Source organism: Elephas maximus, chromosome 17 (assembly GCF_024166365.1).
Source record: "Elephas maximus indicus isolate mEleMax1 chromosome 17, mEleMax1 primary haplotype, whole genome shotgun sequence".
Classification (NCBI taxonomy): Eukaryota; Metazoa; Chordata; class Mammalia; order Proboscidea; family Elephantidae; genus Elephas; species Elephas maximus.
The window spans coordinates 80,307,594-80,332,728 of NC_064835.1; the positions used below are offsets into that span (position 1 = coordinate 80,307,594).

Below are 25,135 nucleotides of genomic sequence, written 5' to 3' on the forward strand. Positions count from 1 at the left end.
TAGGTAATAACTATATATTGGTGAAGGTACAGGGAAGTGGACAGTCTCATATCAGTTCTAAGAGTATAAATTGGTACAGCCTCTGCAAGAAGGCAATTTGAGAATATCTGTCACAATTATATTACAATCCAACTTCTGGAAATTTTTTCTACAGATCTAATTGCAAAAATGTGAAGTAACTAAAATGTAGACCTCTTCGTGGCAATGTCATTTGTAAAAAAAAAAAAGCCAAACTAGCTGCCAGCAGTCAGGGAGTGGTTAAGTACATCATGGTCTAGCAACGTGTCGGAATGCTGTGCAACCAGGAAAAAAATTAAGGACTTTACATCCTGGAGTGGAATGATCTCTAACATGGAGTAAGTTAAAAACAAAGCACCAGAAAAAGTGCAGAGTAGTGTCATAGTCACGCTAGTATCAGGACCTCAGTTGCCATCAAGTTGACTCCCAACGCCTGGCAATGCCACGTATGTCGGAGTAGAGCTGTGCTCCACAGTCTTCAATGGCTGATTTTTTGAAAGTAGATCACCAGGCCTTTCATCTGAGATGCCTCTGGGTGGACTCGAATTTCCAGCCTTTCGGTTAGCAGCTGAGTGTATTAACCATTTTCATCACGAGGGATCCATAGCATGCTAAGAAAACCAAACCTGTAACCGTGGCGTCGATTCCGACTAATGGCGACCCTATGTGTTACAGAGTAGAACTACTCCATAGAGTTTTCTTGGCGGAAGCAGATTGCCAGGTCTTTCTTCCATGGTGCTGCTGGATGGGTTCCAACCACCAACCTTTAGGTTAGTATTTGAGTGCGAACTGTTCATACCACCTAGGGATCTTCATAGTGTTATAAAACATGTTGCTGTCAAGTCAATTCCAACTCATAGTGACCATGTAGGACAGAGAGAACTGCCCCATAGGGTTTCCAAGGAGCGACTGGTAGATTAGAACTTCTGACCTTTTGGTTGGTAGCTGAGCTCTTAACCACTGCTCTCCCAGGGCTCCTCATAGTATTAAAATGGAGAGAAAAGAATTTAAATAATAAACTCTGTAAGACTGATTACTCCTGGAGGAGAACAGCCGGCTGGGTGACGGATGGGAGGGACACTTTGCACTTTACCCCTTTTGGCCCTTTCAGATTTTGAGCCATAGGAATATATTACCTATTTTAAAATTTTGAAAAGGGCAGAAGAAACAGTACATGTGGTTAAAAAAAAAAATTGGACAGCAAGTCTGCGTTTCCCTCTCAGAACGTCATTTTTCTCTCAGAAAGCAACCAGTGTACCTATTCCTTGTGTATCCTTCCCAAGAGGGAATGTTTTTGTTAATTTGTGTACTCACTCTTTTCTTGCCCTCCACCCCCACTCCCGTCGGCCCCCGCTACCCCCACATTTGGAACTGACTGCTTGTTCTGTTTAGCCAGTGTCTACGCGTGACTTCTTCCGGAGCGGCCCTTCCTAATGTGTTTTACGTAACGCGTTCATGGATGTTAATAGCTGTTGGGGGCGGGGGGTGGGGGGAACGTTCTGCTTTGGAAGGCTCACGTTAACTGGGTTTCTCAACTGAAGGGTTTCTCAGAGACTTGCAGCCCTAGTGGTGCAGTGGTTAGCTACGGCTGCTAACCAAAAGGCTGGCAGTTGGAATCCACCAGTCACTCCTTGGAAACCCTATGGGGCAGTTCTCCTCTGCCCTGTAGGATTGCTATGAGGCCCAGTCAACTCGACGGCAACGAGTTTGGCTGCTTTTTGGTTAGTATGCTAATATTTATTGTGATTTCCGAACAGGGCTTATGTTTGTATTTTCTATTATTATTTTTCTGTGAATACCCAAGAGAGGATATTTATATAACATACACTATTTTATGTATTTGTATATTACGTATGCAGTGTGTATATACATTTTTATTTTATTTATGTATCATAGTTTGTATATTAGCTTGTATACAGTCATACCAGTTTGCAGACCTGTTCATTCATGATGGATTGCCATTTTTAACAAGGAGAATCTCATGAGGCTAGCACTCTTAATGTACTCTGAGAAATGTGTTTCTATCAGGGCTTCAGTCAGTTCGTTCAGGTTCAGTTTGAACCCCTGCAGAGAATTTTCATTTCTAACAAGTTCCCAGGCCTTGTTAATGCTGCTGGCTAGGGACCAATTCTGAGAACCAATAGTAGAGAAGTAGTTCTTGATATGTATTATACATAAGAATCACCCAGGGATCTCATGTTAAACTGTGGATTCTGATTCAGCATATGTGGGATGGAAAGGAAAATTCTCAGCAGGGGGTCGAACTGGAATGAACCAGTTCAAAGCTCTGGTTTCTATTGGGCAATAACTAGGAGAGCTTTTTTAATAAATAAAGCAACCCATCAGCCAAATGTGTATTAGAGGTGAAGGTGCAAATATAGTAAAAAATATAACATTCATAGCAAGTTTTGTTTAGAGCATTGGCTATACTTAGTTTTATGAGAATGCTCTCACATATATGCTAAATCTTTCTAGGTGTTACAAGGTACTTTAACATGAATCTTAGCTGTTAGTCCTGTAGCAAAATAGTAGGTTGTCCTTGTTGCCTTTTCTCTGGTTTTTACTGCCTGTGTTTGGTGGCTTGCCTTCTACAGGTCTGCAGTCAGTTATAGAAGGAAGGAGGATGTACCCAATGGCCCTGCTCTTCTGAGATAAACCCACTGGCAAAGCCAGACTATTGAACCCTTGCGATGGGAGTGGGGGCATTTGTTCCTTATTTGGGATCCACATCTAACCCTAGAAGTAGGCTTTTCTACCCTTAAAACAATCTCTTTGTAAATTGAAAAATGTCTAGGTTTCATACCGACTTTATAATCTAATATCTCACTTGCCTCCTACTAAGGGTGACCTACCACCACCCACTTTCCTCCAGCCTCTCATCTCCCAACCTGTGCCCGTCCATTAAAGGACCAACTGTAGGAGAGAGCCCTGGAGAGAAGGGAGGCCCAGAAAAGAGAACGGGCAGCCCTGCCAGTACCATCCTGAATCCTTCCAGTGTATCTGTTTATCCTTCCTGGACCCCCAGGGTTTGTATCGTCCTTTCAGACTGCCACCTTCTTTTATATACTCTTTTTATTAGAGCTATGAAAGACATTCTAGTGTGAGCCCAAATTTGACCTACCAGATTCCGATAGACTTTAAAGAAAATAGTGCTTTTCTTAGTCACGGTAAGTAGCCCCACTTCTGTGTCTTATTCTAGCCCTGACATGTGACTTAGTTTGCGGTATGTTTGGCCCCTGAGCAGTTGTAGTGACCTGAGACACAGCTGGCTAGGAACTGGGCTCCTTTCTGCAGTGAAGGTTGCTGTCTTATTTTGTCATCTGTGCTGCCATCGTCTGGCTATTCCAGCTACCCTTTTAAAAAGTTACTACCGTTAGTTTTTACTACATGTAGAAAAGTTCATTTTTAAATACATTTACAAATTTTCTTTAACCCTTTCAGGACCGGCAGTGTATATAGCTACCACTTACTTTTTTGTACCTCTAGTCTTTATTGGAAAGCTACCACCCTACTGATAGTCCATGCTACTGGCAGGCAGGGCCCTATATAACAGTTTGAAATGGAGAAAATGGACGTGTGCTGCAAATCACTGCTTTTACAGGGTATTCTAGGAGGTGGTGCTGAATCATTGAATTTTTGGTAGGAAAAACATGAATTTAAAAAATTTTTTATTTGGTACATCTATGTACCTCTGGGCTCTGGGGGTAGAATTGGTGTTCACAAGGGGTACACATATGTACCTCTGGACCCCAAGGGTACAGTTTGTGGAATGAGGCATAAAACAAAAACCACATTATCTACCAAAAATTCAGACACACTCAATAATTCAGCACACCCTCCATTACTGAAAACACACAGCATCAACAAAAAATTAAAGGAAAAAATAATTGGGTCATGAAAGGGTTAACTCCTTTTCTTTCATTAGAAAAGAATTTCATTCCTCCCTCCCCCCCATACACAAATGTGGTAGAATCAAGCAAAAAGACTTGAAGGGCTAGTGGGCACAGTTCAATACTGGCGTTAGTTAGAAACGTAAGCGACAAGCTCACACTGAGGAGTGAGCCGACAATTATCCAGTGCTTTACTGTGTGCCAGATACTGTTACCAAGCCCACAGGTGATCTAATTCTCTTCATCCTCACAACAGCTCCGTGAGATAGGCACTCTTAGGATCCCCTTAAAAACGTGCAGTTACAAGCACAGAGGGAGCCCAAGGTCGCACAGAGCTCAGACCCAGGCATCCTGACTCCAGAGCTTTTACCAGAGTCTAAACACACTCAGCTCACACAGAAATAAAAAGCCTTGGCCACTATCAAGGCTAAGTAAAGGAAAGGAAGTCTAGTTGGAAAAGCTTTATTTTCATTAGGCAGTACTCATTTGGGAGAAGCCATAAAACAAGCTATACTTTGAATTTAGTGTTAGGATGAACTATTCTTTCCAGAAGCTCCTGTGTGATATATTCATTTTACTTAGGCAACATAGCCTGAAAGACAGGTTTAGACATCTTTAGACTCTTCTATTTTGCAAAACTCTCAGTTCCTCAGATCTCAAAAATTTTAAATCTCAATCCAGAAATATATACTAACGATAGATGTTTTAACTTTAGTTTCAATCTGCTCTCAGAATACATGGGATGTGTTAAGCCTGGCTTAAGGTGTTGGCCCCCAGCCTTTGTACAGCCACATCAAGATTAGATTTTTAGTATCACTTCTTAGAGATCTACAGAATATTGTCCAATATGGTGCTGGAAGATGAGCCCCCTAGGTTGGAAGGCATTACACAATGGTTGCAACACAGTGGTTGGAAGGCATTACACAATGGAGACTCAAACATACCAACAATCACGAGGAGGAGTCAGGACCAGGCAGTGTTTCATTATGTTGTACATAGGCTCACCATGAGTTGGAACTGGCTTGACGGCAACTAACCACAACAGCTTAGAGATGTGCCGTGAGAGCTGCCTTATGTTGAAGTAGTAACCGGTACTGAGAAAAGAAAGTTGAAAATTTCGTTTTGAGTTAGCTCTGATATCGGGAAGATAGGCAGGCTTTCGTGTCCTCTGTCTTCCCCATGTAGTCATCCTTCTTGGTGTCCTTTCCTGTCAGCCTTCTGGGCTCAAAGTTTTGTTGTTCTGGATCAACCGAGCAGAGAACAGGAGAAGGTATCAGGTCCTAATAGACAATATGGAAAGTAGACAGTCACCTTCAGACAATCAAGAGCGGCTCTGCTTGGTGAAGTGTCTAACTGGCCATTTTTAGGTAACAGTCAGTCAGGTTGGGTTCTCTCTGTCACCCATGGTTACAGCATCCGTGGTACTCAAGCGTATGCGGGATGAGAGAATCTACTTCTGTGCTTCTTCCAAGTCTACGTAGCATTCCCAGACTAGAATATGGAAGATAAGCTCTACATTTTTGGAGATTTGGAGTGTTACCAAAAGTAATTTCTATTTACCTTCAAGGAGGGGAAGAGTAGGTGACGTTTGAATCCTGTAACCATGTGGAATAAATTGTCGTTCAGTTAATTGTTTAACAACCTTGGGCTTGACTGAGAATTCTTCCAGCACAGCTGGTGGGTCCTTTTTAACCTTTGTGCTAAAGTGGATGGCCTTCATTATTTCTACTTTTAGAAATGGAGCTGGCATCCTCGGCCAATGGGACTTTGGCCCACTACTCCCTCCTTCTTGTTAGGTGATACAGTAAGGCCTACTCTGATACACACTGGGCTGCCATGAGTCAGCATCGACTTGACAGCACCTGGTTTTCTGGTTATAAGTGGGCTGGTCTGTAGGTCAGAAGTGGAGCCCTGGTGGAGCACTGGTTAAGAGCTCGGCAGCTAACCAAAAGGTCGGCAGTTCGAATCCACCAACCACTCCTTGGAGACCCTATGGGGCAGCTCTATTCTATCCTATAGGGTTGGTATGAGTCAGAGTTGACTCGATGGCAATGAGTTTGGTTTATGTATAAACATATATAAATACTTTTATATGTGCCTTATATTTTTCTCACTTTAACTTGTAACTTCAAATTTCTAATTAACATTTTAAGCTTGGGATACAAATTTAAAAGTTTAGCTTTCCCCTTCCGTGATGGTTTTAAGGTCTCTAAGAAGTGAAACCCGTTCTCTCTCCACAGGTGATGTACAGAAGGATCCTACAGCAGGCGGGGTTTATACAGTTTGCACAGCTGCAGTTCCTGGAAGCTAAAGAGCTCTTCAGGTAATTTCAGGTGTTGGTAGCAAGACTGTCATTGCAATGTCCCTACTTGACCCATGTGTATGATGTACCCTCTATGGCCCAAACCTCCATTTCAAATGAGATGCTGCAGTGGAATAATGTTTCCGTGTTGCAGGTGGAAATAGCGTTGTTTATAAATAACGAATGCTGTTAACGCTAGTGACGCTACGTTCCCTCCCTTACCCGTAGTCATGGTTTAACATTCTGGATTTTAAAAGGGTGGGAGGCTGTCGAGGCCCATACACAAGGGTTCTGTGAAGAGAGGTTAAGGGTGTCAAGATTGTTGAGCCAGGAGAAGAGAATTCTAAAGAGTGAATTTGGTAACACATGGTGGATTCCTAGGAAAATCCTGTTCACTCTTCCTTTTCTCGGGAGATTTAACAAGATCTGAGTTTAGAAAGGAGCCCTGGTGGCACAGTGGTTAGGTGTTCGGCTGCTAACCAAAAGGTTGGCAGTTGGAGTCTACCAGCCACGCCTTGAAAACCCTATGGGGCAGTTCTGCTCTGTCCTATAAAGCCACTGTGAGTCAGAATTGGCTCGATGGCAATGAATTGGGTTGGTTGAGTTTAGAAAAAGAGCAAGGTCTTCTTGGGACATCTATGAAAAGATTTCTTCTCCTTTAAAATGCTTTTTAAATGGTCTATTCCTGGTTAGCTGTCTTAGGAAATTGACTTTCTCTTATGGAGGTCCCTTCTGACATGTTAGTTAACCCTGCATCTTTTGGCAGCTCTCATATGGGTTCTTTCTCCGCCTTTCTGTCCCCACTCCCTCCCTTTCTCTCCCAGGAGGGGAAAGTGTGAAGCCCTGCTTGTTTCCCTCACACTTCTTTGCTGTCATATCCTGCTTTTCCTGTTGCTCCTCCTTTGTGGGCTTGTGCGCCCAGTGAGGCAGTAGCTGAATACTTGCTTACTCATCACTCCTTGAGGAAGATTAAGTTAAACCTGCTAGAATACCCTATAAATATCCTACTAAAGCACTGCCAATAGAATAAGTTTTCAGAATGTCTCACTAGAATAGATCGTGCGCAATTTAGAACCATCTAAAAAAGATGTGTGTGAAGCCTCAGAATAGATCACCTCCAGATAAGTAAAAACTCAAGCAGAATGCCTTTCTGTAGCTTGCTTCTTAGGTCCCTCGTGTAGGATGCTTGCATCACATTCCAGGCCTGTGCGGCGATCCGTGTGGCTCCAATATCTTGCTCCTTCACAAAATTGTTTGTGAACTACACAGACTTCTGAGTAAAGAAGGAACCGTTCATTGAGTAATGACATCCAATATAATTTTTAAAACTTGCTGCTGTCGAGTGCAAAATCTATGTGCTATTATTAGATGTTCCCAGAAAGATCAGTAACTTTGGGTTTCAATAGATTTTTGCCCCTTTGGACCTCAGCTCTTTTTCTGTAAGACCTTGCTCTATGCCTGCAGTGTTGAGGACCTCCTCACTTGGGTAATGGTGTATCCCTGATACATTTTCTTTTGCTTATGAGTTAATTAGAAACGAGAGGTAAACGGCCATAGACAGCATTTCTAAGAACGCGTAGATGGCATTCCTGGAAAATTCCACTGCTTTGGCAAGAGAGTAGAAGTAGGACCTGTCAGTCGTTAATACAAAGTTCTACTTCAGTACATCAGCCCCTTACTAGCTTGCCTTTAAATCAACTGCTGATATTCAGTTTTTATCAAAAGTGTGACTGAGGAAATTAGTATTTGAAGAAGAAAATCCTAAAACAAACCAAAATCAAACCCATTGCCATCGAGTCAATTCTGACGCATAGTGACTGTATAGGACAGTGACCATATAGGACACTATAGAACTGCCCCATAGGGTTTCCAAGGCTGTAAATCTTTACGGAAGCAGACTGCCACATCTTTCTTTCATGGGGTGGCTGATGGGTTCAAACTGCCAACCTTTTAGTTAGCAGTGGAGCACTTAACCACTGTGCCACCAGGGCTCCTTATCCTAAGACAAGGGTGATTCAACTTCCCCTTCCTATGCGCATCACAAACATTGCTAATAAATCAAGCTCTCTTTTGTCATTGTTCACTCTTCCTCAGAATCCTTCTCCAAACAGTGCTGTAGGCCACAACTTTTAACCAGTCATGGGTGGTGCCTAAGATAAACCTGCTTGCTACCGATGTCATAGGGACGTATGCCATGTATCTTTTCCTCTAGATATTATAAACCCAAACCCACTGCCATCGAGTCGATGCCAACTCATAACAACCCTATATTATAGCCTGTCCTTCTATCCAGCTCGGTTCAGCACTTCCTTCACTTAGCAATTTGCCTAAGCATCAGTGCTAGGGATGTGAGGGTAAGCTAGCACCTCTGCTTTAATGGTGTGCAGATACTGGTTTGAGGAAGATACATAACAACTATACAGCATCAGTCTTCTCTCCAGGATGAGTGGGCTGGCGTGGGAGCATTGTAGAGCCTGGGCTTAGATCGGCTGGTGGAGGAATCTTCCATCATGGGGCACATCTTTTAAATGATGAGCGGATGTTCCCTCAATAGAGAGTCATACTGTTGGCCAGGGCTTCCTCAGCTGCTCACTGTGGATGTTCTGGGCCAGATAATTCTTTGTTGTGGGAGTTACGTCCTGCACTGTAGGATGTTTAGACTGTCCCTGTCTCTACCCGTAGGTGCCAGTAGTGCTTAGTCATGAAAAGCAAAGATGTCTCCAAACCAAAACCAAACCCATTGCCGTTGAGTCCATTCTGACTCATAGCAGCCCTATAGGACAGAGTAGAACTGCCCCATAGAGTTTCCAAGGAGTGCCTGGTGGATTTGAACTGCCAGCCTTTTGGTTAGCAGCCATAGGTCTTAAAATGTCTCCAGATACTGCCACATGTCCACCAGGGAGCAAAATTGTTCCCCACTGAGAACCACTGCTTTAGGCAAAGGGAACAGCAGTAGCAAAGGCTAAGAGGAGTGAAAAATGTATCAGTTGGCAAAGTAATTAGGTAGAGTTGATGTGTTGGAGGTGTGGAAGGGATGGTTGGAACTGGAGTTGTAAGGTTGTTTGGGATCAGATTAGGAAGGGCCTTGAATGTCATGCTCAGGGGTTTGACGTTTACTCTGTGGGTAATACAGAACCACTGAAGGTCAGGACAGGTTGAGGATATAAAGAGTGGAGTAGAAGGAAGGGAGACCTGAGGCAGGAAGCCAGCTAGGAGGCACCGGCAGTGGTGTGGATGAGAGTTGATCAGCTTGAACTAAGGCAGATGCCGTGACTGTTACAGTAAGTGTAGATTTCAGGCCCAACCCCTAGAGACTCCCATTCAGAAAGTCTGATGTGGGGCCTACAGCTGTTACCTCAGCTGGTTCCCCCAGTTGGGTCTGATACTTGGCCAGGGTTGAGAGCCACAGCTAGGTGATGCCATTAAGTGTTATCGTTGTAGACAGGAAGAGCAGGCTTGAGTGGGGAGGAAGAAAGGGAACAACAATGAATTCAAGGTAGAAACACCACTAGATAGCATATGGGGTTAGAACGCTCACACTGGTCATTTGAGTTGCATTCTAACATTATGCTCTAAAATTCTACTGAGAGTCACTATGAAAATGGCCAAAAGAATGCTTTAGCGTCTAGTTGAAAGATCACTGATGAGGAAATTATGAGTTATGTTCTTTTAAAGCCTCTTATTTCTGGACAGTTCAACAAATTTGTTGATAATTTAGTGCCAGGAAGGATGTTGGTTTCAGAACTGTAATGCTGGCTTTTATCTGACAGCGGTGCCAAATTATGCCTTGTGTCCTCTATTTTGCCGTGATTTACCGGGACTTCAGTGCCCAATTTGATGCTCAAATCACATCAGTTGTTCCAATAACCCTACTTCAGCAGCCCTATTGTAGTCGTGTCTTTCACTCTAGTCTCCTGTACTCTGGGAATCAGGCGATGTGGTTAGTCACGCTTTACTCTAGTTGTGAGTTAGGATAGTGGCGTCCGTGTGCTTGCCCAGATACCCAGCTCACCATGAATGCGTGCACATGTGCACACCCCTTCAGTGTTGTTTTGTGTGCCTATGTGTACTCTTTCTTTCTTTTTGCTTCATTTAGTTTGACACTGTAATTGCAGAAGCGGCCAGCTTGATGTCCGGGAGCTGATCTCTCTCTACCCCTTCCTGTTGCCTACCTCCTCTTCATTCACACGGTCTCACCCTCCTCTTCATGAGTACGCAGACCTCAACCAGCTGACCCAAGGGGACCAGGAGAAGATGGCCAAGTGTAAACGATTCCTCATGAGCTACTTGAATGAAGTCCGCAGCACAGAGGTGGCAAATGGCTACAAAGAAGACATCGACACAGCCTTGCTCAAACTGTATGCAGAGGCCGACCATGACAGTCTGCTGGACCTCCTGGTCACCGAGAACTTCTGCCTTCTCACAGACAGCGCAGCCTGGCTAGAGAAACACAAAAAGTGAGTGTTCTCTTCCCGGATATGAGCAGAGGCTTCATGCCTGACCCTTCTCCACCCAGTGCCCTTTGCTGGGAAGACTGCCGTGAAGTTCCTGAAGCTGGCTTAGCCAGCGTCACATTTGCATTCCCAAGATAGTCATCACGTTGCTGCCATGAAATCCTATAACGACAGCAGGAGCAGAGTGCTCCTCAGAAAATGGTCAGCAGACTAACCGAGTCTTGGAGAGCGTTAGCTCGAATGCCAGTTCTTTAATGCTGTCTAACACAGTAAAGAACACAGTTAGGAACTTGTAATAGGCTTTGTTAGTACTGTATTTTATGCAAATAACGCACACCCTCTGCTTTTGTTTGGGGCCCTGGTGGTGCAGTGGTTAAGCATTTGATTGGTAAACAAAGGGTGGACAGTTGGAATCCACCAGCCACTCCTTGGAAACCCTATGGGGCAGTTCTAGTCAGTCCTATAGGGTCGCTATGAGTCAGAATTGACTCCACGGCAATGGGTTTGGTTTTCTGGTTTCTGTATTTGTTTGCTGGTCGCCCCCCCGCCCCGACCCCAGGTACCCCCACAGAAGCACCACCTCCTTGCCAATCCTCTTTCACATGTTGCGGTAAAAAAAAATTAGCGCCTTTATGAAGATACCTAGGGGTAGGGCTGCAAACAAATGCAGAAGGCGCACATTATTTGCATAAAATTAATGATAAACAAAACGATTCTCAGGCCTCCTCCTTATTCAGTCTAGAATTTACCTATGAAGGAAACCACGTGTATTTTAGTAAAATTAATAGTACACTTTAGTGATTGGTAACCAAACTGAAGACAAATATGTAAAAAGAGAGGCTTCTGAATTTTGTGGAATAAAAGATTATGGTTTAAAATTATTCCTTCATTATATGTGTGAGTCAGTAGGTGCCCAACCCACTGCTAAGGAGCCCTGGTAGCACAGTGGCTAAGTGCTTGGCTGCTCCCGAAACGTGAGCAGTTCTAACCCACCAGCTGCTTCTCGGGAGAAAGATGTGGCAATCTGCTTCTGTAAAGATGACAGCCTTGGAAACCCTGTGGAGCACTCTGTCCTGTAGGGTCCCTGTGAGTCAGAATCAACTCAACAGCAATGGGTTTGATTTTTTTTTTAACCTGTTGTTTTATGTACAATGGCAGTTAATACACATTGGCTGAGTTGATTGGGGCCAGGCAGCCTCCTTACCCTGGGCCAATAGTCAAGTAGTCTAAAAAAAAAAAAAAAGTCTAGGCCTCAGTTTTTTAATCTTTAAAAATGAGAAGGGTTTGGGCGATTCCTGAATTCCTTTTAAGCAATAAGATTTTTTGTCTGTGATTTTTGTTATGGATTTGAAATGGTAAGAAATACTAATGGAAGCCCATGGAGACCACGGGGTTTCTATGCCAGAACCCCTTCAGATACCCGGAGACAGCACGGGCTTGTGACTGGTCCCCATGTGGGTGTCAGCTCTTTGAGCAGTTCCTGTCAGCTGTTTATATATAATGTGGAATGATGTTATTTTTGTTTAAAAACCAGACACTGTTGAGTCATGGCGACCCCACATGTGTGCAGTAGAACGGTGCTCATAGGGTTTTCAAGGCTGTGTCCTTTCAGGAGAACATCACTAGGCCTTTCTTCTGAGGTGCCTCTGAGTGGGTTCAAACTGCCCTCCTTTCCATTAGAAGGTCATGTGCTTCACTGTTTGCACCACCCGGGGGTATCATTATTTTGTTCAGGAGCCAGAAAACGCACTGATGCCTCGTGGTAGTGACTTGGGATGGTGGGACCTGGAGAGCCAGTGTAACTTTCTAAAAGGTTAAAGAAAAGAGAGGGTTCAAGCAAATGCTTCAAAAATTGGAGAGTTTGCTCTCTGAGGGGAAAAATCCAGCATCTCACTGTGTTAGCTTATTTTAGTTCCCTGCTGGGAGGAGGAAGACCAGGACACCTGCAGAACTTGGGAAACACGGTGAGGGCTTACTGCCCAGGCAATGCCAATGTTACTGCCAATCTTTTCTGTCTATAAATGAGGAAATTGAGGGTTGGGAAATTAACCTACTTGATCAAGGTCATACATCTCATAGGTTATGAAGCCTGATTAGAACTCAGCTCCTTGAACCCTGGGTGTCCCCCTCACCTCCCCACCGCCCCAGGACTCTCCCTCTGTGATACCTGGGTAGTGTTGGCAGTCATTGGTGCTGTTCACGTTCACATCCCTTACCCCTTCCTTCAGCAATAGTTCAGTCAACATACCTTCCAAATACTCTTCCAACGCCTCAGGACAGGTGAATACCTTTAACTGAAGAGCTATGAAACTATGTTAGTATTTGAAGCAAATTATAAAGTGATTGCATATGTAATTTTCCATAGTATAATTATAGTTTTATTTTTCAGCATCTCCTAGACTTGAGTATGATCCTTTTTGGAAATTGACAGGGCATCAGTTATCAGTACCATAAACACACAGAAAATGAACGGCCCTAGTCTGTTGCTGAGTTTTCAGTTAAATGGACACACCCAGGGACCCGCACCAGCGGGTGTCGCCGTGGGTGCTGCCCACAGTAGGTGGTGCAGAGAGCGTGTTCTCATGCAGTCGTTTTCTTCCAGGTATTTTGCACTGGGACTGCTTTATCACTATAACAACCAAGACGCCGCTGCCCTGCAGGTCAGTGCAACAGTATCCTTTTAAATTTGGTACCATTTTACTTAAAAAAAAAAAATCACAAATCGATAGAGACCGCTTTTACCTGATCTACATCCATTTTCATAGAACGTACATAATTGTGTTTTTAGAAAGTCAGCTTCTAGAGAAATGGTGGTCAAGAGTTTCTCTTCCTTGGCTTTATACCTCTGTAAAGAACATCTTCGAGATTGAGTTCACGAAAATCAAGAAGATAAAAATGTGATTTCTTACTGGGCTTCAAGGCATATGATGCCACTGCCTTATCAGACGATTATGGCTGTGAATAGCAGTTTAGTTTAGAATTTCCACCATTAATGACAATGAACTACTGGTCTTGGCACTGTAAGTGGTAGAGCTAGGATTTGAACGGGTGCTCCAGGCGGCCCTGCCTGAATCAAATATGGTACAGATTTGTCAGCATTGTCTCTTCTCTTTCATCTTCTATCTTAGTACCAGTGTTGAGAAACCCTGTCTCGTGCTTTCAGGAGACTTCCTCTCCTCCTATTATTTGTTACCTATTTGTATTGCATTGTTTAGTAGTTTCCTGTGTGCTTTTTTTGTTTTATTTTATGAGAAGCCAAGAACATCAGCCATACTCACCAAGTTAAAATCAACTTTGTGACTTTGGCAATGCCACACATATATTTAGACTTTGGTTGCTTTAAGAAACTATCATGGTAGTGTGATTGCAGAGTAGAGTGAAAAACAGAAATGGCTAAGAGTAGATTTTGGTATTGGAGATAAAATTTGAATTTTTAAAACATATGGCATCCTAAGAATTACAGCCTGATATAAGTGTAATAGTAACATTAAAACCCATTGTCTTTGGGTCGATTCTGACTCATAGTGACCCTATAGGACAGAGTAGAACTGCCCCATAGGGTTTCCAAGGAGTGGCTGGTGGATTCGAACTGCCAACCTTATGGTTAGCAGCCAAGCTCTTAACCACTGCACCACCAGGGCTCCAGTAGTAACGTTAGCAGAGCTATATAGAGAGAGATTTTCAAACTTAAAATGATATGGAATACATTAGCATATAAGGCAGAATTCTACCGTAAAAAATCTACACATCTCACTGTACGTATGATTAAATGATTTGGTTTGGGAAATTCAGTGTTGAAGAAACTAATACATAAAATATGTACCTGTGCTGATGTCAGAATTACAGAATCCAAACTGCCTGCACTTTCTTGGGCTTCCCACTGGCGGTGTAGCTCTGAAGTGCCGCCAGGTGGACAGGTGAGTGAGGGACACCACCTGGGTGATATAGAGCGAGTTCTTGTGCAGCCTTCAGTTTTCTCCCACTACGTGGTGGTGCATCATTCCGGGGTCCTGAAATGAAGTACTCGTTAACACAGCAGGATGTTTCTGGATGAAATAGCAAAAGGCTTTATCATTGGAGACTAGAGTGAGGTTGGCTGCCTGAGCCTCTGGTGCAAAAAGGCAGTCGGAACACTAGGTGACAGAATTCACCAGGATTTCTTAAAAACCACAACCTTTCACCATCACAGAATCTGAAAAGGACTTCAAAATCAAGAAGTCCTGTGATAGAGACAATGGAAACAGACCGTAGGTGATGTTGTAGATGAATTGCTTCTCTCTGTGCCAAGACATAGTCAGCGATCATTTTTTTATCTCCTGAAATATTTTTAGTACATTTGCCTCTCCCCATACATTGTATTTACTATTTCTATTACTGTGGTATCATAAGAAGAAAGAAAAAACACTTGGTCCTTTAGTTTTTTCAATTTCCTGAACCAAATCTTCTACATTTGTTTCTCTGAAAAAAATTAAAAATTGATTGAAGCATTTACTACTTTTAAATATCAAAAGGCCGAGTGAACCTAATGCCCTTCTCCAAGATAATTCTAAAAGGTATGTAACTTCTATTTCTTTTGATTTGTTTATTCCTCTCCAGTTATGGGTGAACATCGTGAATGGAGATATCCACGACTCGACTCGCTCGGACCTCTATGAGTATGTGGTTGATTTTCTTACCTACTGCTTAGACCAGGAACTCGTGTGGAAGTACGCTGACTGGGTATTGCAGAGAAGTGAGGAGGTGTGTGCTTCATAAATGCATTCTTTCTTGGCCTGGTCAGAACGAACAACAGTAAACTTGATTTTAGGTGGGGGGGAAAAGTTACATTTCAGTCTTTCCCTCTACTTCCTTTCTATTTTTAAAATTTTATCTATTTTTTTAAATTTTAAAATTATATTATGGTAAGATATACCTGTTGCCACTGAGTCGATTCCAACTCGTAACAACCCTATAGGACAGAGTAGAACTGCCCCATAGGGTTTCCAAAGAGCAGCTGGTGGTATCGAACTGCCAACCTTTTGGTTAACAGCCAAGTTCTTAACCATCGCGACACCAGGGCTCTGTGGTAAAATATAGAAACATAAAATTTGTCATGTGAATGTTTTTTTAATTGTGCTAAAATATATATGATATAAAATTTGTCATTTTAACCATTTTTCAGTGTAGAATTCAGTGGTATTAATTACATTCTTAGTGTTGTGCAACCATCACTGCCATTTCCAAAACTTTTCCATCACCCCAGACGGTTCGTTCCTCGTTTAGTACCTTCCCTTGAACTGCCTGAACTCCAGCTGTTGCAGAAGCCCACTCTTTCTGTGTTTCTTCTGAGACATGACTTTTCTGAATCTTCTTTCTGGGCAGGACACTTTTACAGAAAAGTATAGCCAGGTCACTTTCTTTGCATCTTCTTAGTAACGTGTGGTTTTGAAACTGCCCCTAACCGAAGTTTGGCACTTTTTCTCCTGTGGGCTGGAGCAGGATGTGGTTGTTGCCCAGCAGGGCTTGGTCCTTGGAGGGAGAAAGCGGTAACACCAGCAAGCCATTGCCCCTGTTTCTGCTCTTGCCACCCCTTAACTGGATGTTGTGGGCCTGGAGGAAGGTGGGACGTGTGGATGGGACTCAGTCCCTCTCGGAGAGCTGGCGAATGATGGTAGAAGAGTACCTGTTGGTTGGAGGCTGCGGGGGAGGCAGCATGCTCAGGCCAGAGGGACAGAATCCTTAGTAAAACCCCAAAGATGACTGGAGAAAAGAGAAAATTTCAGTCCGCACCATTAAAAAGGTATACATTTCCTTGGCTCACCCTAGAGAGGCAAAATTAGCTTTCTGATGCTGGACCTTAAATGTGGAGTCTCAGTATTGCATCTGCCTTTCTAAACCTGAAATGGAGCGTGTTCTCCACAATGGTGTCTTAACAGGCAGGTGAGAGCTACAGCCCGTGTGCTTTGTGTATCTTTCACTCCATCTTCACTTTGCCCTGTGCACACATGCAAAACACACTTGTAAAAATGGTGTGGAGGCGGCATCTGACCTCCTGTAACTTCCCAAGGGGGAAGGAGAATCAAGATCAACAGCCCAAGGCTGACTCTGGTGAAGTAGAGGTCAGACACACCTCTTCTCTCCGCCATCTTTACCAACTCTGACACCAACAGTCCCTCCCACAGCACTCTCTACTTCTCTGCTGGGTCCAGTATTATTCATTGCAGTCGCCACACAGAACTCAGACAATACTCGCGATTATGGAATTTTTTAGGGAAGTAACAGTTACAATTCAGGCTCAGGAACACCGAGGATACAGTTCTTCCATCAGGGCAGCCTCTTCCCAGCCGTGCTTACAGGCATGCCTCTCCCTAGCCCTGGACCTCTGCCCAAAGGCACTCAGCTTTTTTTCTTCATGGCCAGGAAGCCCACTGCTGGCATCTACTTGCTGCCAAGTCTCTGCCGAGTCTCTCCTGCCACCACTTCTCACCATCTTCAGGGTTGCTGCTCTCTCTCTCTCTCTCGGTCTCCTGCTTCCAGGATTTTCTCAGCGCAGAGATCCCAGGTCCAAAGGACGTACTGGCTCCTGGCTGTTCTTCCTTGGTGGTGGTTGGATTTTCTCTTTTTCCCGCCTCTAAAAAAAAAAAAAAATGCCATCCAGTTGATTCTGACTCGTAGTAACCCTACAGGACAGAGTAGAACTGCCCCATAGGGTTTCCAAGGAGCAGCTGGTGGATTTGAACTGCTGACCTTTGGTTAGTAGCTGAATGCTTAACCACTACACCACCAGGGCTCCAGCCTCTGGGGTGGCTTATTTTAAGCCTAGCAGGATGGCAAAACTGACTAATCTCCTTGGTGGGCTACAGTTACCTCCATCTACACAGTCCCGCCCAGTCACCTGGATGGAACTTACAAGGCCATGACTAGAAAGGACACATAAAAACAATCCATTACACTGCACACCCGAGCACGCTCACACACATACCTGTAATGTGGACCTAACAGACGAGAAAGTTTTAGGCTTTTCCCAGCGCCGGTCTATGATGACCGTTAGTATTTCTGAATTCTGCGTGCCAGATAATGTGCCAGGCACTTTACATATTTTATCTCTTAAACATCACTGTAACTCCCTGGGAGTCCCTGGGTGGCACAGACAGTTAAGTGCTTGACTGCTAGCCATAGGTTGGTGGTTCAAACCCACCCAAGGCTCCTTGGAAGACAGGCCTGGCGATCTGCTTCCAAAAGGTCACAGCCTCGAAAGCCCTAAGGAGCAGTTCTACTCTGCACACACAGGGTCGCCGTGAGTCAGAATTGGCTCGACAGCAGCTCACCCCACAACCCGGTGGCCATTATTTACAGATGAGAAAACTGAGACTCAGAGAGGTTAAGAAACTTTCCCAAAGTCACATGGCTGTTAAAGCCGAGACACAAATCCAGGCTCACAGAACCCAAAATTCATACTCGTAACAGCTGTGCTGTATTTCTCATGCTTTGAACTGTGTGTGTGAGAGACAGACAGACACAGAGAGAAAGACAGTGCATGCACGTCAGCGCTCAAGAGAGATGCAGCAGAATGTGCTTCTCTGGGTCCCTCTTTAGAATCCCCGCGAAGACTGGAATGGCCTCGATACGTCCCCACTGACAGCACAGGAAGGCAGCCTGGCACCTTGTTCAGTGACTGGAGGCACAAATCCTAGCTCAGCTATCTGTCGTTTCCACGTAGTAGATAATCAGTGTTCAGAGAACTGGGAGTTTACTGCACTGAATTTTCAGTATTTTTAAATATTCTTTCATGTCCTTTTCAGCAAGTGACCATCCTTGTTTTTGGATGATCTTTATATTAAAAAGTTGTTGAGCATTGTTCTCAAAACTTGGTATCAATAGGTGCTTCTTCACTCTTTAGTAGCTGACCTTTTAAATAGAAATTCCAGCAGGGTTTATGAGGAGGGTTTCAGAATTTAGGCTGCCTTTGGAGCTCTGGTGGTGCAGTGGTTAAGAGCTTGGCTGCTAGCCAAAAGGTTGGCAGTTCAAATCCACCAGCCATTCCTTGGAAACCCTATGAGGCAGTTCTACCCTGTTCTATGGGGTCGCTATGAGTTGGAATCAACTCAATGGCAATGGGTTTTCCTGTCTGTAAGGAGCCCTCATGGCACAGCTGTTAACTGAAAGGTTGGCAGTTCGAGCCCACCAGCGGCTCCTTGGGGGAAAGACGTGGCAGTCTGCTTCAGTAAAGATTTACAGTCTTGGAAACCCAATGGGGCAGTTCTGTCCTATCGGGTCACTATGAGTCGGAATTGACTTGAAGACAGTGTGTTTTCCTATCTCTAAGGAGCCCTGGTGGCCCAGAAGTTAATGTGCTCGGCTATTAACCAAAAGGTCGGTGGTTCAAACCCACCGGCGGCTGCTCAGGAGAAAGACTTGGCAATCTGCTTTGATAAAGATTCACAGCCTTGGAAACTCTATGAAGCAGTTCTGCTCTGTCCTGTGGGGTCACTATGAGTGGAATCGACTGGATGGTAGTAGGTTTGGTTTGGTCTTGGGTTCCTATCTCTGTTTTCTAGTCTTTGTCATTGCTTCATGCATGACTGCTTTTTGGTATCACTGTGTCTTTAGTGACGATTTTACCCAAAGCATGAATGTGCCGTGACCAAAATAAAGATGAAGATGATGACTTTGCAAAGCATATCAACAAAACCACTACTCTTATTGCAGGTTGGAGTTCAAGTTTTCACCAAGAGACCTGTGGATGAACAGCAGAGGAATAGTTTTAATCCAGATGATGTTATCAACTGCCTTAAAAAATACCCCAAAGCCCTTGTCAGATATCTGGAGCACCTGGTTATAGACAGAAGACTGCAGGTGGGCACCGCAGACACTCACACCGCAGTGTAGGTTGTGATGTCTCAGTAGTCCTTTAAGAGATGGAATTAGACTATAAACATTTGGGCAGATGACTCTCATTTAATGGTTTATGTTCCACGGTCGCTCAGTCTGTACTTGTTGATGGCCTGAGGGAGGACCTTGAGGCTTGGCGAAAGTGTCCTGAGGGAATACGTAGCTTTCACTGGACCCTCCATCTCATCTCCACTCAGCTTATATTTTTCTTGCCTTTTTCTTCTTTGCTATTACCCCTAAAGGCAATGAGAGAAGCTGCGTCTTTTTGTAGGATACTTAAATCCTGTGGCCTCTGCTTCTCAAAATAAGAATCTTCATTTTAAAAACCCTTTTAGATTTTCCCCAAAGATTTTAAATTCGTCTTGTCTGTATTGTGGCTTCTGAGAGGGTTTTGATGCAGGAAGTGTGTGTTGTTAATTGTCTTTGATAATCTGGCTCCATCGCACCTCAGCCCAGTTCCAGCCTCCCTGAGCACTGGCTGTTGGGTGAGATCCTCAGGCTGACGGGTGAGATCCCCAGGCTGACGGATGCCATCCCTAGGCTGACGGGTGTGGCCCCCAGGCTGACGGGTGCCATCCCCAGGCTGACGGTACCATCCCCAGGCTGACGGGTGCCATCCCGAGGCAGACGGGCGAGACCCCCAGGCTGACAGGTGCGACCCCCAGGCTGACGGGTACGACCCCCAGGCCTGCACACTTGTGAACATTGTTTCTCTACTTGGATTCCCCCGTGTTCTGCAGAAGGAAGAGTATCACACTCACCTGGCTCTCCTGTACCTGGAAGAGGTGCTGCAGCAGAGACCCAGCACCAACGGCAAGGTTGCAGAAGTGACCAGGACGCAAGCAAAACTACGAAGCCTACTCCAGAAATCCAACTTCTACAGAGTCCACTTCCTAATAGGTGAGGGTCATTTCCGTAGTCTCTCCATGGAGCAGAGATAAACACTTGAGCGTAGTTCCATGAACCTCTTTGGACACACAGTCAGCCTTCATGTGGGGTTACATGAAGCTCCTCACGTTTCCACCCTCTAGAAACGGATGGGACCGTTTAAACTGATGACGTAAAAGCTGTCTTGTCTTGGTAGATACTGGAAGTTTTTTTATTTGTTTTTTGAAATTTTTGATTTTTTTAGTATCGTGGTAAATATATAGGTAACAGAACACTTGCCATTTCAACAGTCTTCCCACGTACAGTTCAGTGGCTATAACTTCTTTATTCAGTTTTGAAGGGCTGGTGTCATAGTTTCTTTTGAGAACTCCAGTATTTGATCAGTGGCTTTGCCAGCTGGCTCTGGCCCCCAGCTGCCTGCTCCTGGGCTGCAGAAGGCCTGGAGCCTCGAGAGCTATACGCTGAGGAAGGTGGTGCAGGTATCTCAGAGAGGATCCTGGTTTCCATTTCCTCAGGGGTGCAGACACTGCAATTTCTATATTGTATAGAGTGCCACAAAGCATCACATTTACTTGAAACAGGTAGAATTACTGGTCTCCTGCTGTATTCGACAACATAGTATTTCTGGACTTGCACTTACTAGGATTGGTAACATGTTTTTCTTTAACACCATTTATCACTGTTGTTTTCGTCGCTAACTACATGCCAGGCAGAGTTCAAAATGCTTAGCATGTAGTATGATCCTTCACTTCCACGAAAACCATATGAAGTAAGTTCTGTTATTAGCCCCAGTTTCACAGAAGAGTCAGTTGAAGCTTAGAGAGGGTACCCACCTCAACCCAGGTCACCCAGCAGTACAGCCAGGACATGAACTCGGGCTTTGACTATTTCCCATGAACATTTCCACCAGAGCTGATGTTCACCTGTGACACTCTCTGCAGCCACACTGGTCACTCACAGCCAGTGTCCATTCCAGTGAGTTGGTGCCCATGCTATACTGGTTGTTAAATATTTATTTTTTATCATCACCCCAGTTTATTTTATACTATATGGTTTATGGAGCCCTGGTGGTGCAGTGGTTAAGAGCTCAGCTGCTAACCAAAAGTTCAGGAGTTTGAATCCACCAGCTGCTCCTTGGAAACCTTAGGGGACCCTATGGGACAGTTCTGCTATATCCTATAGGGTCGCTATGAGTTGGAATCAACTCAGTGGCAATGGGTTTTTTTTTTTTTTTAATATGGTTTACTTTATAAAATCACTTTATAAGAATTTCATGCTAGCCATGAATTTGTTGATCAGTTTTCATTCAGCCAACCTTTGTAAGCATGTGTAGCATGTCAGACATGTGTGTTGTAGGTATAAAGATGAGATTTGGTTCTTATCTTCAGGAGCCTTAGAGATTAATGGGAATGCAGATTAAGGGCTGGTAGAAGCTCTGCACTGGAACAGGGGAACAGTGAACCGTGCCTTAGGGTAGATGGAGCAGGGATATCTCCTAGAGGAGTTACTGTGTGAACAGTCACAAAGGAGACATCTGGGCTTGCTGATAAGACCGGGGAGCTTGTAGGAAATGGGGACATCCTCCAAGGCACGTGCAAAGAGCACTAGGAACTAAAGAAAACTTCCCACCCCCTGCTAGTTAGGTGACTTGGGAGTATATCAGACCAAGGAGTTGTAATAAGTATTCCTGCCCAGCCTGTCCAGTCACAGTGGCTCTGAGAATGAAATATAAATGAGGTGATAGATGTCAAAGATGTAAACCAGTGTGTCAGTGCAAATTACATAATTATCTTTTCTTAACCATCTTTGCCCTTCTCCCCATGCCTTAAAGACAGCAGCCATGTAGTAATCACTTGTTGACATTTCACCGTGAGAATGACTCTGGTACATACTGCAGCTTCCGTGTCTAGTGCTGCAGGTAATGTGTTGTAGACCCCTTTGCTACAAGACAATGACGTGCATCAGAACTGAGAGGCAGCTGGAATGCCTCAGTGAGGCCAAGCTCAAATACAAAATGCCCGTACTTTATTGAGTACCTTAGCCCCTGAAATAGTTGTTGTCCTCAGACTATCCCCTCACAGTAGGGAGCGCTCTTATGTTCCATTCCTGTTGTGCAGTGGGGTGGGAAGCAAAGTGAATTTACAGCAAGACACAGGCAACTCAGGGCAGGGCCCTTGTCAGATCGGTTGCTTCCTTTGGGTTATGTTATTTTCCTTATAACATGGAAGCTTAAGTTACAGGAGAAATGAGCCCCTTGGAATAACATAGATACGGATTTAGAATATGAACCCATATTCCCTTCCGTGAAATGTATTTTGAGTAGGAATGAAGGGGTTCAGCACACTTTTTGGAGGAAGTGGTATTTGTCTGGATTTAGGCAGAAGATACCGTTTGGGGGAAATAAGAATAATGATGGATTAATTGGAGGCCTGGAGCTATGATACTTGGAGTTTCACTGGGGCCTTCGGGATCATTCATTTTACTCATTCTCTAGAAATTGGAGAAAATATTTATCCTGAGAGCTGGCTGTATTTACAACAAGAGTCTGCATTCTATTTTACTAAGGCCCAGGTTCAAAGTATGAAAACACAAGACAACCTTGACTTAGTCGTCTAGGTGGCCGTATTCAGCAATGTCTAGGTAACCAAATTTGCTTTGCCTTTTCTAAAGCTGGAAACCCTGGTGGTGTAGGGGTTAAGAGCACTGACTGCCAACCAGAAGGTCAGCAGTTCAAATCCACCAGGTGCTCCTTGGAAACTCTGTGAGGCAGTTCTATTGTGTCCTATAGGGTCGCTATGAGTTTTTTCCCAAAGCTAAAAGCTACAGGAAGGCCAGCGGGCGGTGGACTGGCATGCGAATTGATTCTCCTGTGTTCAGGCCCGGCCTATTTCTAAACAGCAAGTTCTGTTTAACAGATAAGATCCAAGGCACCGGCCTTCACATGGAGAGCGCCATCCTCCACGGGAAGCTGGAGGAGCACGAGAAGGCCCTGCGCATCCTGGTCCAGGAGCTGAAGGACTTCTCGGCGGCGGAGGACTACTGCCTGTGGAGCTCCGAGGGCAGGGGCGACCCCTACCGGCAGCGGCTCTTCCACACGCTGCTGGCCATTTACCTCCGCGCGGAGCCCGCGGACTGTGAGCTGGCCGTGCCCGCCGTGGACCTCCTGAACCACCACGCCGCAGAATTCGACGCCGCCCAAGTCCTGCAGTTGCTGCCCGACACCTGGTCAGTCCAGCTCCTCTGCCCGTTCCTGACCGGAGCCATGAGGCACAGTATCCACACCAAGAGGATGACTCAGGTAGCCCTAGGCTTGGCCAGATCTGAAAACTTAATCTACAAATACGATAAGGTGAGTGCGTGGCCCTTTTGGACAAGCTAGCTCCTTGACCGGCTGACATTTTGTTGAACGTTGATTTTGTTTATGGAAAAATACACATTGTCATTTTTTTTTCCTCTATAGCTTTAATAATTCAAATATATGATTTTCCTCACATAGAAGCTGAGGTATATATATATGTTGGGTAGAGTCAAAAGCTGGCTGGCAGGTGTACCTTTTCTCCCCTTTCATACACTGATGATCAAGAGAGGGGTGTAAGAAAGGCTAAGGGAAGGCGGTAGTTGCTATATGCCATCTAGTTGATTCTAACTCATAGAGACCCTATAGGACAGAGTTGAACTGCCCCTAGGCTGTAATCTTTACAGGAGCAGACTGCCAGGTCTTTTCTTCCTCACAGCAGCTGGTAGGTTTGAACCACCAACCTTCAGGTAAGCAGACAAGCACTTAACCATTGCGTCACTGGGGCTCCTTCAAGGGAAGGATAGTGTAATAATAACTAATATGAACTGAGTCCATAGTATATGCCAGCCACTTTTCTAGGCACTTTACACACAAGGTTTAATTTCATCATCACAGAAATTTTAAGTGCTATCTACTATTATTACCTCCATTTCACAGAAGAGGAAACTGAGGCACAGAGAAGTCACACAGTAAATGGAGGAGCCCAGATGTGAATTCCTAACCCATTTAGAGCTCTGCATCCTTGTCTCTAAGCCACGTGTTCCCTCTGGAATCTTCTTTCTTGTGAGACCCATACTCCGCATGGCTAGCGGAGTGGTCTTTCCAAAGCCAAAGCTGGAGCCTGATCATATTGGTATCCCACTTGGAAGCCTGTCTAACTCCTCAGTGCTGAGAATATGCAGTCTAAACACCTTAGACTGATCCTAGCCCATCCTTCACCATCTCTCACTGCATGCCAACACACAGCCTTGCTATAGCCCCATGGAACCTCCCAGATATGACATGCTATTTCATACCTCCTCGCCCCTGCCGTGTGCTATTCTTTGCCTGTAACAGACTTACCTTTTCCTTTTGCACCTGTGAACACCCGCTCCAAACCCAACCTAAGTATTTTTTTCTCTGAAACCTGCTCGTACTCCTTACGCAGAGTTACTCTTCTCTTTTGCCTACTAGTATTTGTTGTAGGCGTTCACGTTTGTCTCCCTCTACTACTAGGCTTTGGATTTATTCATCTCGGTATCCTTAGGGCCAGGCCTGGCATATGGAAGGCATTTCATAAATGTTTGTTGAATGACTGATGAAACTAATGAACGCATGATGAATCCACAAAGTTACTACTCGATCCTACAAATAGACTGACTTGCCTGGGTTTACACAAGGAACTTGTACATTGGGACTTTTTAATGTGTAAAAC

At 44.5% G+C, this 25,135-nt stretch overlaps 1 protein-coding gene across 4 annotated transcripts in view; it reads left to right on the top strand.

The window, feature by feature from the left end:
• The window catches only part of TGFBRAP1 (transforming growth factor beta receptor associated protein 1), a 69,912-nt gene that overhangs the window by 40,746 nt on the left and 4,031 nt on the right, over positions 1–25,135 (top strand). For all 4 annotated transcript variants that reach the window (XM_049856970.1, XM_049856973.1, XM_049856971.1 and 1 more), the window contains exons 5-11: positions 6,149–6,231; positions 10,326–10,667; positions 13,267–13,324; positions 15,261–15,404; positions 19,353–19,499; positions 20,276–20,435; positions 23,339–23,772. In XM_049856970.1, the coding sequence (XP_049712927.1) occupies positions 6,149–6,231; positions 10,326–10,667; positions 13,267–13,324; positions 15,261–15,404; positions 19,353–19,499; positions 20,276–20,435; positions 23,339–23,772 (1,368 nt within the window). The remainder of the gene's footprint in view (positions 1–6,148; positions 6,232–10,325; positions 10,668–13,266; positions 13,325–15,260; positions 15,405–19,352; positions 19,500–20,275; positions 20,436–23,338; positions 23,773–25,135) is intronic.